The sequence below is a fragment of the Apium graveolens genome, chromosome 5, assembly GCF_009905375.1.
Source record: "Apium graveolens cultivar Ventura chromosome 5, ASM990537v1, whole genome shotgun sequence".
NCBI classification, from domain to species: Eukaryota; Viridiplantae; Streptophyta; class Magnoliopsida; order Apiales; family Apiaceae; genus Apium; species Apium graveolens.
The window spans coordinates 66,877,741-66,890,569 of NC_133651.1; the positions used below are offsets into that span (position 1 = coordinate 66,877,741).

Genomic DNA, 12,829 nt, shown 5'->3' on the forward strand with positions numbered 1-12,829 from the left:
TCAAGTATTTCTCTAAATTACATTTACTTAATGATTTGTTTAAAATTTTATAACTTTAATAATAAAAATGGATGAATTTGTTTTTCAGTGCATATAGCACGGACAAGGTACTAGTTAATAAAGTAGTATAGTCATTTTTTTGCTATTGGTAAATTTCTGCATCAGTGAAAACATACACAAGGATGAAGAGATACATGTCTTCAACTCCTCAACACAATATTAATCTACAAGGTAAACTACAGACAAACTACTGGTTCAACTTTATACGTTCTTGTTCAAATTTGCAATATAGTGGCCAAACATTACTTATATATTTTAAAAAGGTGGCTAAGGACAACTTTTTTGAGAGAAAAATTGTTGTTTTTTCTTAAAAAGGTGAAAGAAGAGCTAAAAAATATATGACACTATATTACAAATTTGAAATTCCGTTCACCAAAATTTAAAAGCGGGTAAAGTTCACTGGTTCTGTCATCAATTTGCAATTTACTCGAAAATAAATAATTGTCGGAGAACATGCAAATCTTCATCCAAGAGACAGCCATGAAAATAATTTATTTACAAAAAGATTTTGCCTTCTAGTTGGTTTTTGTGATAATTTGAATCCAGTTAACCCTTTTCCAAAGACAATGCAGCTGATGAAATCCGGTGGCTAAAACAATCTGATTGGAACTAATGTAAGAACCCTGAGATTCTTACAAAAGCTCAATACATTGCTGACCTACAAAGATAAAACTGGAAGTAAAAGAGACTGATATCTGTGGCGAGATGTGAGACTTGATCTCTTTGCTCTTGGTAATAAGAGATCAAGTGTTTAGGTGTCAATAGAGACAAGGTGATGAGTATTTAAATTTTTGCATCAGTGAAAACACACATAAGGATGAAGAGATTAATAATACCTCTAGCATTGATTTTTAATCACTAATCTTAAAGTTAGTATACCCTCACTTGTATTCAACTCCTCAACATATCAGTACATGTCAATGATCTCATGCAAGAGCCAAAAGCATTCCTTAAAATGCTTGCAACTTAAGAAATTCTACCACATAAGTAGTAGGAAAGACAAGTCTGAAATATCTAAACTGTTTCTCAGCAAACTACTGTACATGTGTATACCTTTATACTACAAGATTACATATTTTAGTTTTTTTATTAAAATTTAAATACTATATCAGATAAATATTAATCTGTTAATATGGATCAGCTTTGCAAGATCACCACGAGGAACTCGTCACAGGCAAAATTCGAGAAGATTAATCTGTTAATCTGTTAATATGAAGACCTAGACACACTGCGTGAGAGGTTGGAATCGATTGATGCTCTCTTGTCCGATGCTTATACCAAAAAACCAACATTCTCTGCTGTTCAAAATTGGTTCAACAAACTTGAAGCTGTTGCTCGTGTTGCTGATGTTTTAATGGATGAACTTGCGTATGAGGTTACTCGACAAAAGGTGGAGAATCATCATAAGGTACGGGATTTCTTCGTTCCTTCTAAAAACAGTATATTATATCGTTTCAAGCTGGCACGCAAGATCAAGTCTATTCATACTTCTCTTGACAAATATTTTAAGTGGGCGGTAGATCTAGGACTTGAGCCAGTAGCGCATTTAGGTTCAATTGTGCAACGTAGAGAGATCCACAAGACCCCACCTTTTGAAGACGAATCTAAAATAGTCGGAAGAGATAATGATATATCATATTTAGTCCAAACATTGTGCAAAAATCATGAAGAGGACTTACCAGTAGTTGCTATAGTAGGGATGGGAGGCCAAGGCAAGACAACTCTTGCTCGTGTGGTTTACAACAGGAATGCTGTCATTAATATGTTCCCAAAAAGGATGTGGGTTACTGTATCAGACGATTTTGATTTCATAAAGATATTAAATGAAATGGTAGTATCACTCACTTCAGTTAATTCAGTGTTGGAAAATACGGAAGGATTCATCAAATGTCTGCAAAAGAATCTAAAGGGGGAAAGGTTTTTACTTGTACTTGATGATGTCTGGAATGAAAAACCAGAGGAGTGGGATAACTTGATGAATTCTTTGATTGGAGTTAATGGCACAAAAGGAAGCAGTATTCTTGTTACCACTCGTAACCAGGAAGTGGTTAATACACTGCGATGCTCTCTTTCTTATCGGGTGGAAAAACTAGGAGAGGAAGATAGTTGGACATTGTTCAAGCAAAGAGCATTTTCACATGGAGGAGTTTTAGAGACCGAAGCATTTGTGGCCTTAGGCAGAAGAATGCTGGAAAAGTGTGGAGGTTTGCCTTTGGCAATAAAAACATTAGGGGGTTTATTGCACTCAAAGAAGTCCGAGGAAGAGTGGTTGCTGATCCACAACAGTGAAATGTGGAAATCAAAAGGTGTACGGTCTTCCTTGAGGTTGTCATATGATAATTTACCTTATTCATTTTTGAAGCGATGCTTTGCATATTGTTCTATTATACCAAAGGATTCTCATATTTATAAAGATGAACTTGTACATACATGGATAGCACTAGGATTTCTTTTGCCTCCTAAAGGTAGCAACGTACTAATGGAAGACGTAGGCAATGAATACTTCAATATTCTATTGTGGAATTCTCTGTTACAAGACATGAAAAGGGATGAATACGGCAACATTATCTATTGTAAGATGCATGATCTTGTGCATGATCTCGCACTAGATGTGTCAACTAGAGCCGGCCAAACGGTCGGTCCGTGCGGGCCGGGCCGAATTTCCGGCGGTCCGGTTCATTACTCAGGTAGATCGTGGACTGCCCGTAAAATTGAGCGTGCCGTGCCGGGCCGGGCTGGTTAGAAGGAATATGAAACCGTGAACGGATTGCGAATAGAACGAATTTGGCGAACAGGCGAATAAACGAATGAACAGGCGAATAACGAATGAATGAATGAATAGGCGAATAACGAATAACGAATGAATGAATGAATAGGCGAATAAAAGGCGAATAACGAATAGAATTGTGGCAGGTTTTTTACTTAGTACAATGTACTAGATTTTTTTATGTTTTGATTTTTATTTGTACAATCAACTATATTTTTGTATTTATGTTTCGGTGAATTTCTGTTTTTATTTTTATTTTCTGTTTTTTATTTACATTTCCTTATATTGAAAAAGATTATCATCGATTTTTAACATATTTCAACATTTTTAAGATTATATTATTAGATTAGTAAAATTTTATTTTTAATCGTATTTTTAAAAAGTTAGTTTTTTTAAAAATAATTGGAATTGTATTATTTTTAAGGAAAAGAGGACGGTATCAAATAATTGGAGTTGATCGTTGGCGTGCCAGGCGAATAGCGAATAATTCGCGAATAATTCGCGTGCCAGGCGAATAGCGAATAATTCGCGTGCCAGGCGAACGACTTATTCGCGGTTAAAACATGCTTTCTGCTGCTCTATTCGCTTACGAATTACACAGTCCGGGCCGAGCCAGTTCCGGGCCGGTTCCGGTTTCCTCAAATGCTATTCGTGTTCGGATCGTTGGATTAGACGGTTTGAGCCGAATAATTATTCGTTCGCTTACGAGCCAAATTATACGAATTTTGACGAGCCGAATTACGAACGAGCCGAGCCAAACCGCTCGTTTGGCCAGCTCTAGTGTCAACCAACTACTCTGCTAATATAACACCGGGTCATGGTTTAAACCAGGTTCCAAAGGCTATATATGTAAGACTGGATGGTTTTGAGGTTGTAAATCCAAATACTTCTAAGGTATACTTCGATTCCATACAAGGACTGTACGCACAGGCTAGTATACTCAGTGTCGTGTTACCCAATTTCAAGCAACTGAGAGTATTGGTTTTCAACTCACATTATAAAGAGTTGCCAGTTTCAATGGGGAATATCAAATACCTTAAACATCTCGATATCTCAAATTCTCCCAGATACACGAGGTATAAATTGCCAAAATCCATCATGAGACTCTACAACTTGCAAACTTTGAGAGTTTGGGCTTTAAATGAGCTTCCAGAAAAGGTATGTAACCTTATTAACTTGAGGCATCTTGTTGTCCAGAAGAGATATGCAGAAGAGTTATCCACAAGATACATGTTTACTGGGATAGAAAGATTAACTTGTCTGCAAACACTGCCTCATTTTGTTGTGAGTAGAGAACGGAATTGTCTCGTTAGCCAACTGGGAGGGCTAAAAAGTCTTGGTGGTACACTCGATCTCTATGGTCTGAGTGACGTGTCCAACATGGAAGAAGCAAGGAACGCAAAGCTTTGTGAAAAATCTAACATTCAGTGTTTACTCTTAGACTGGAGCAACAATGAAGATGAAAGGGAAATCAGAGAATACAACGACGAGGATGTGATGGAAGGATTGAAGCCTCACGAATATCTGAAAGAATTGTCAATTGTATCCTTCAAGGGAAGGAAGTTTGCAGCATGGGTTACAACAATGATGAACTTGGAGAAGATCACATTGAAAGATTGCAACAGATGTGATGGATTGCCACCATTGGGTCACCTTCCTAAACTGAGGGAGATGGTAATATTTGGGATGCACAATGTCAAGCTTATCGAGAGAGATTTCTTCCTAGCAGCAGTAGTGAGTTGAGTGACTGTGGGTCGATGTATCCATCATTAACAACCCTCATTTTACAAGGCTTGTCAAAGCTAGAAGAATGGCTAGAACCAATTATTACCACTCACAGTGATGATCAAAGTACGGTGCCTGTACTTCCAAAACTTAAGGTGCTGAAAATCGAGCGTTGTTCAAAGTTGAGAATGATTCCAAGTAGTGTGTTTTTAGTTTCTCAACTTAAGGAGTTGGTAATCACAAATCTGGACAGTAGCATGATATTAGAAACAATGAGCAAGATGATTAGCTCTCTCACATATCTACGACTGAGGGGTATCAATGATAGAGATGGAGGTTCTTCATCAAATATGTACTTTGTAATTGACGAGCTCTTAAAAAACAATATTCTGTCCTTGAAAACTTTGAACCTAGATAACTGCCCTGGCTTGACATTTCTAACCACTGGTGCTGTTGTTGAAGAACTAGAAGTGAGTGATTGTCTTAATCTAACAAGTATTAATGTAGTTGAAGGTGGCCTAAAATATGTTATTATTGTGAGATGCCCCTCTCTTTCAGAATTAGTATTTGTTCCCAGTACAAGGTCAAAACTTGCAAAACTGAATTTAGGTCCCTTCTCGGAGGAGTTAGATGAATTTCCATGGCCCTCCTCTTCTTGTGTAATTTCGTTTCCTAAACTGACTTGGCTGACCCTGTACGGTTGGAGAAAGGTAAGGTCCATACTTGTGGATGGGGAACTTGATAGTTGTCTCTCGTCCACCTTCCCTGCCCTCACTCTATTGTATATAAATGATTTCCAAGGAGTTGAGTCTCTTCCAGATTCAGTAGCAAAGCTTCCATCTCTTGAGCGATTACGGATATGGAATTGTAATAATTTGGAGAGTTTGCCCTGTTTAACGAGTCCAATAGCCTTGAATACCTTAAAATATTTCAATGTACAATTCTGGAAGAAAGATGCAGGAGGGAGACTGGGTCAGAATGGTTCAAGATACAACATATTCCTCGTATACAAATTGGGCTTGAATTGTTTTGGAAGCACTGAAGCTCTCTCAGATTCTTGGGATAATAACAAGCCAAACTCTATCAGATATTTTTCCCTCTGTTTCTATTTTTAATTGGCTTAATACATTTAACATGTTCTGTTTTTCAATCTCAGAACTATTAATTATACTGTTCTATTGACAACACTAATAATACTTGATCTTAATGCAAATTTTTATATTAATGCAGACATTGTGAATTGAAAAGTTTTTTGTGGCATGATATGATCGCCTAACCGTAGCTGCATATCACCCCAAAATAAGCTGACTATGTAAACTTGCTAGCTTTGAGAATATGATGTTTGTTATCAGACAGAGATTTTGGCAAACTTAACAAAATTACCGACATTCACCAGAAGTTGGACAAGATAATTATATAGGTAATTTTATAAATCAAGAAAAATCAAATGTTGGTACTTGTTTGTCAAGGTACAAAATTACAGACAGTCACCAGAAGTTGGACAAAGTAATTATATAGGTAATTTTATAAATCAAATATTGGTACTTGTTAAAGAACCGTGTCCATCATCTGCCAGTTACTTTAAAATCTCGAGGTGTTAAAAAATGGTATTTTTCATAATCTTATATTATTCTAAAATGATCATGTTAAGCATTTCTCCTAATATTTGATGGTAACCTGAAATTGGAGCTCAGGTTAGAAGAGGTCAAACTTGTAACTAAAATTTAGTGTTCATTAAGAGTCTACAGAAAAATGTTTTGTTTCATTTTTTTCCCAAGTAGTACAACTTGCAGAACTTCAGATTCTTTAGAAAATTAGAAGTTAACTGTGTAAGTTGAGACAAACAGGGTTCTGACTCTCTGTTTGTCAATTCCATTGCTTTCCTAAATTAATATACCATGAAAATTATTTTATCATTTGAGTATTTTATTTTTCCTTTCTATCTAGCTACATTGATGCATCCAATATGTGAGAATGGAACGATGAAGGAATGAAATGAAAAATCGTAAACAAAATTTACTGCATATTTTAAATTACCAAAGTAGATTTAAATTATTGCATATATAAATATAGCTGTGTGTCAAAACAAATTGGTGAAGATGATTCTGAACGTAAACATGTAAACATGTATTTCTGCAAACAAACAAGTTGCAGTTGGCATATTTCGCAATCAAAATTTAACTGTATCATCTGTCACCTTTAGCACCACAAAGTTGACGAAGACTTTTTGCTAAATATCATCTCAAGGGCTGCTTCTTGGCTCCTTGCAAGTTGCAACCATCATCACCACATACACTTTTCCCTCAACATAACAACAAGTTATGGCTGAAGCAATTGCATCTGATCTTGCTGCTGGACTCATTCGCCAACTTGTTTCACTTGCGATGAATGAAGTCATTCAGGTTTTGAAACTTCATGAAGACTTGGAGACACTGCGTGAGAGATTTGAACTAACTGCTGCTCTCTTGAACGATGCTGGTTCCAACAACTTAATAATGTCTACTGCCAGGATGTGGTTCAACAAACTTAAAGATGTAGCTCGTGTAGCTGAAGCTTTTATAAATGAACTTGAGTATGAACTTACTCGAAGAAAAGTGGAGAATCAGATATATCATAAGGTAAGGGGCTTTTTCAGTCCTTCTAAAAACACCTTAATTTATCGTTTCAAAGTTGCACGTAAGATCAAGTACATCAATACTTCCTTCGACAAGATTTGTAAACGGGCAACCGATATCGGTCTTAGGCCAGTTGAGCATTTGATATTTATTGTGCAACATAGTGAGGTACGTCATACCCCACCCTTTGAAGAAGAGTCGTTAATATTCGGAAGGGATGACGATCTATCTTTTCTAGTCAATATGCTTTGCCACAAAAATGATGAGGGTTTACCGGTAAATGCAATACTAGGGATGGGAGGTCAAGGAAAGACAACTCTTACTCGTATGGTTTACAATAAAGATGTTGTAGTCAATATGTTCCCCGAGAGGATGTGGGTTACTGTATCAGATGATTTTGATTTCATCAAGATTTTAAATCAGATGGTAGTATCACTCACTTCAAGGCCATCTGTGTTAGAAAATGCAGAAGGACTAATCAAAGATCTTCAAGAAAAGCTAAAGGGAAAAAAGTTTTTGCTTGTACTAGATGATGTTTGGAATGAGAAACCAGAGGAATGGGAGAAGTTGGGGAATTCTTTGCTTGCAGTTGGTGGTGCGAGAGACACCAATATTTTGGTCACCACCCGTAGGCAGGAAGTTGTTGATGCCATGCGATGTTCTGATCCTTATCAGGTGCAAAAACTATCGGAGGAAGATAGCTGGGAATTGTTCAAGCATAGAGCATTTACGGATGGAGGAGTTTTAGAGACAGAGGCATTTGCATCCCTAGGGAGAAGAATGGTGAAAAGGTGTGGTGGCCTGCCTTTGGCAATTAAAACACTAGGGGGTTTATTATACTCAAAGAAGACTGAACAAGAGTGGTTGCGAATCCATGACAATGAAACATGGAAACTAGAAGGTGCATTGTCTTCATTAAGGTTGTCATATAATAATCTACCTTATTCATCTTTGAAACGATGTTTTGCATATTGCTCTAGTATACCAAAGGATTCTTATATCTGGAAAGATAAAATAATAGAAATATAGATGGCCTTAGGATTCCTTTCAGGAGATGGCAGTGCTTTGATGGAAGACATCGGAAATGAGTACTTTGACATTTTGTTGTGGAATTCTTTGTTACAAGACGTAGTAAGGGATGTATACGAAAACATCTACAAATGCAAGATGCATGACCTTGTGCATGATCTTGCACTTGATGTGTCAAGTAATTGCTCTGCTACTGTAACGAAAAGTCATGGTATTAACCAGGTTTCAAAGGCTCTATATGTAAGGCTGGAAGGGTTTGAAAATCTAGAACCACAACTTTTAAAGGTGCGCTTTGATATGGTACAAGCATTATATGCAAAGGACAGTTCATTTAATATCGTGTTACCTAACCTTAAGCACTTGAGAGTTCTAATTTTAAATTCATATTATAAGGAGCTGTTATTCCAGTGGACTAACAATGAGATTTACAGAAGGGGGTTGAATGTAAATCTCAAAACTTTTTCAAGTTTTGAGCAGTTTCTAAGGCTAAGTGTTTTAGTGAGCAAATGTGTGTAAATTGCTTGAGGCTAATACAGATAAATATATATTCAAACACAAATGTAAAGAACACAAAGAACTTAAAAACTTTTCTGGTGGATTTGTTGTTCCACCAGAGATGTGTTATTTCAGAAAATCTGTGATTCAAAGAATTAAATCACACTTGCTTCCTAGTACAAACTAGATGATTTTCTCTATGGATTTTTCTAAACAGCTCTTGAAAATTCACATCTAATTACTAGCTGCTACTTGGTTTATATATCACCAAGTTTACAAGTGAAGACAAAACTGTAAAATACAATTAAAAGGCTCTTCACATGTTTTTTCTTCATTTCTCTATCCAATACAATTTAGGTTTAGCTGTTAATCTTTGAATACTCCCTTGTTTGCACCAGAATGGAAATGCTGCTTTTTCTTGATTCCTCCTAGAGGCTGTCACATTCCAGTTTGTCTCTGTCAACCCATGTGCCTCTGTCAGCTTATGAATTGTCACTATCAACTGCTATTGAACTAAGCATCCGTTGAAGCTTTCATCCGTTGATGCCTTATCCGTTGAGGTTTTATCCGTTGAAGCTTTATCCGTTGATGCATTAGCAGTTGAAGTCTTTATCTGTTAAAGCACTTATCCGTTGATGGATATTATCCGTTGAAGCTTTAGAGACATCTGTTGAAGCTTTGTTTCTTATCCGTTGAAGGTCTTCAATATCAGTTGATACTTCTTCACTTATACAAAATTACAAGGTATAAAATATTTACAATTAGCCCTCCTATTTGCATATCCACTAGTAGTCAACATGACTGATAATTTCTCACAACATCTAAGAATTACAACTTGAATCTAGAGAATGAAATGTGCTACAATACTAAACTTATTTCTAAGTAAAGCTACTCCTTCAACGGATAGCCAAGATGGTCTTATCCGTTGAGGCTACAAACACTAGATTTCTACTTAAGTGTTTTGTTTAACTTATCATCAAACTAATACACATATTCCTAACAATCTCCCCCTATTTATGTTTACTAGAACTGTAGGCATAAATTTGGGTTTAGCTTGATGATAACAAAACACTTGACAAACATATTAACTGTAATAAAGCATAAATTCAAAAGTGCTGCAAAAATGTGTATGCTGAGATGGAATTGAAGAATTACATTGTTTCCAAGGGTGCTCCTTTAGCCTGAGCAGATTAATTTCTTTTCCTTTGATCCCTTGTTTTCTTTCCTAGCCTCATGTCATTCTCCTCTATTTGAAGTTGAAGTTGTCTGTAGAACTCGGCTTCATCTTCTTCATTGATGTCCAACTTAGATTGCATATCCTTGAGAGTTTCATTACTGGCAATCTTGAGCTGATCTTCAAGTCTGAAAAATCTTCTGACTCCTTTGTTGTCTCTGAACTCCATCAACCAATGAGGTGATTTGTGAACTGTAATTCCTCTTTCTTGAATGAGTAATATTCTAGGTAAGGCATTGGGCTCCCACCAAGTCTTCCTTATGTTGGCAATCTTATTGAGAATCTCAGTCTTGGCAGTCCTGGTAAAGCCAGAATCCCTTTTTATGGCTGAGTAGACTCTAACCAAGTTAGAGTAGCCTTCATTCAGAATCCTGTAGAGAGGCCAAGTTCTTTCCCCACTTCCTTTGTATTTGAACACTAGTCTTTCTGGTAGCTGTCTGTAGGCATCTATTCCCCTTACTTCCTCCAGCTCATCCAGATAGAGTTCAATGTCTGAAAATTCCTTTATGTCACAAATGTGAACATAATCATCCTTAGAGGATTGTGGCTTAGGCTTAGGCTTCTGAGTGAATTTGATTGAGGTTGGAGGAGGTGTTGATTTGATTTTTCTTTTCTGCTTCTTTGATGGTGGAGAAGAGGTTAAGAAGGTGGGCAATTTGATGGTGTCCCAATCAATTGGTTCCTCCTTAGGAGTGATTATTTCAACATGGATGTTTATGAAGGGGTCAGGCACAATGGGTTCAGGAATAGAAGGTAGTGGTTTAGATTTTGATTGGGTTTCTTCAGTCTCATCTACCATCTTTCTTTTTGCATTGGCCTTCTTTCTGTTCCCTTTCTGCCATTCCTCTCTTTCCTTACTTCTTTCTCCCACATCATCACTAAACATGTCCCCCATACCTACATCTTCACTCTTGTCTTCAATTTCTTTCTTTTCTTCAGCTTGACTTGACTTTAGCTATTTTTCAAGCTTTGCTTGTGCTCTTTTGTCAGCCTTTAGCTTTTTGGCTTCTTCCTTCAACCTTCTGGCTTCTTCCCTCTTGGCTATTTAGAATTTGGGATGTCCTTGCATCACACAAATGCTCTTTCCCTCTCTAAAGATAATAGCCATGTTCATCCTTTCAACCACATCCATGGTCTCTTTGTGCTTTATGATACTTCCACCCAAAACCTTGTCTTCATCATGCTTTGGAAGAGGAAAATCCACTTATTTCATATGAGCAAGGCTTAGAGGATTCTTTGTAGAGTCCTTATTGGATCTGTTGTTGGGCTTGAGAACCATAGGTTTCATATTCTTGGCAGAAGTCTCTCCAACCTTATTCCTCCTTACTGGCTTGAGCTCCATAATAATTGATTCCACCTTTGTGTTGTGTTTCACAGATTGTGATTTAGAAGCTGTAGAACCAAAAATTTGTTGCATCTTTTCATCAATTTTCCTCCTTTGCTCTTTGACTTGCAATTCAGCTGCTGCTATCTGGATTAGATCAATTCCATCAAGCTTTCCTTTGATTTGAATAGGTGGAAAAGGGGTGATGGCAGGAATTAGCACTTTAGATATTTGAACTGTTGTTGATGGCTCTCCTTCCCCTTCCCTTTTATTCTCCCCCTTTTTGTTATCATCAAGGGTAGGGGTCAAGCCTTGTGCTTTTGCCAGCTGCATTAGTAGATTTGTCTGAGTTTGTTGATTCTGAAGAATGGTGACCATAGAGTCTTCAATGATCTGAACTCTGTTTTCCAACCTGGCCAGCCTCTTGTCAGCATCAGATTCTCTCATCAATCTCACTAACAAATCTTGCATAGTACCATAAGGCATGACTGAATCCAACTTCTCAGCATTGTAGGATTTCAGATCAGCAATATCCTGCTTGAGTTCATCCACAGTTAGATTCTGTCTGATATGCTGCAACTGCAAGAGATGCAGAGTCTAGATGAGCTTGAAGAATTACCTTTGTACCAGCATATGTAGTCTCCTGAAGGGCCTTCTGTATAGTCATTACTTGCTTGACCAAAGCTACACCAAACTGTCCTGGTGTAGATTCCTTTGCCCATGCCCAGTCAGGTAGATTTGGAACAGAACTTGGGCCTGTTGCTCCCCCTAAGTTCATGCTCTCATCCAAAGAATTAGAGTCATCATCATTAGAATTTACTCCAAATTCTTCAGATGGCTCACCAGCTTGAGAAGGCAGCCTATTAACAGCAGCTTTATCTCTTAGGAGAGATTCTAAAGTGTGTACAATGTTCAAAGTCTGCTCTGCCTCCACATTGTCCTGAGCAGCCAACGATTGATAGGCTGGAACAGGGTGAGTAAAAGTGTCAGCATCCAAGGAAATGTTATCAATTACAGCTTTGTAATATTGCTGGAATTGTCTTTCCTTTTCTGCATCATCCACAATCATTGACTCACTAGCAGTGGCTGGATCCACCCTTATAGCTTCTGTACCTGCCTTTCTCTCATTTTCTCTATTTTCTTGCATCAGGGGCTCCCCCTGGCTCACACACACCCTCACACCCTCACCCTCACCTTCTAAGGTGGCACTCCCCTCACTTACTTTTGCCATGCTGGAAGAAATGACATGCATATGTTGACTCTCAACCTCTCCTTTTTCTTGGGAGTAACCCAGCCTCTCACTCAAATTATCACTCCCTTCCCTCAAACCTAAAAGTGATTGGACAGTATCCATGTCTTCTACAGTTGGAATTGTTTCTGTTGTATGTGTAGAGATCATCAACGGATAGGGAGTATCCGTTGAAGTGGAAACTGATGGTATCAACGGATAACTGTTGTTAAGCTTATCCGTCGAAGAACAACCACTTGTCAACGGATGAGAGATATCCGTTGAAGAAGGAAAATATGTAGATATTGAAAGTGACATAATTGTTGAATCTGTGTGAATTGATTTTAAGTGA

At 37.5% G+C, this 12,829-nt stretch overlaps 2 protein-coding genes across 2 annotated transcripts; both read left to right on the forward strand.

Annotated features, from left to right (window-relative positions):
- Nucleotides 1-1,120: 1,120 nt before the first annotated feature.
- LOC141660145 (putative disease resistance protein RGA4) lies at nt 1,121-4,577 on the forward strand. Its single transcript, XM_074467106.1, has 2 exons — nt 1,121-2,798; nt 3,603-4,577. Exons 1-2 carry the CDS (start codon nt 1,415-1,417, stop codon nt 4,568-4,570), a joined length of 2,352 nt encoding a protein of 783 aa, XP_074323207.1. The 5' UTR covers nt 1,121-1,414; the 3' UTR covers nt 4,571-4,577.
- A 2,218-nt stretch (nt 4,578-6,795) lies between these two features.
- On the forward strand, nt 6,796-8,755 carry LOC141724127 (putative disease resistance protein RGA4). The gene has a single exon (XM_074526127.1). The coding sequence runs from the start codon at nt 6,874-6,876 to the stop codon at nt 8,194-8,196; it is 1,323 nt and encodes a 440-aa protein (XP_074382228.1). The 5' UTR covers nt 6,796-6,873; the 3' UTR covers nt 8,197-8,755.
- Nucleotides 8,756-12,829: the final 4,074 nt, after the last annotated feature.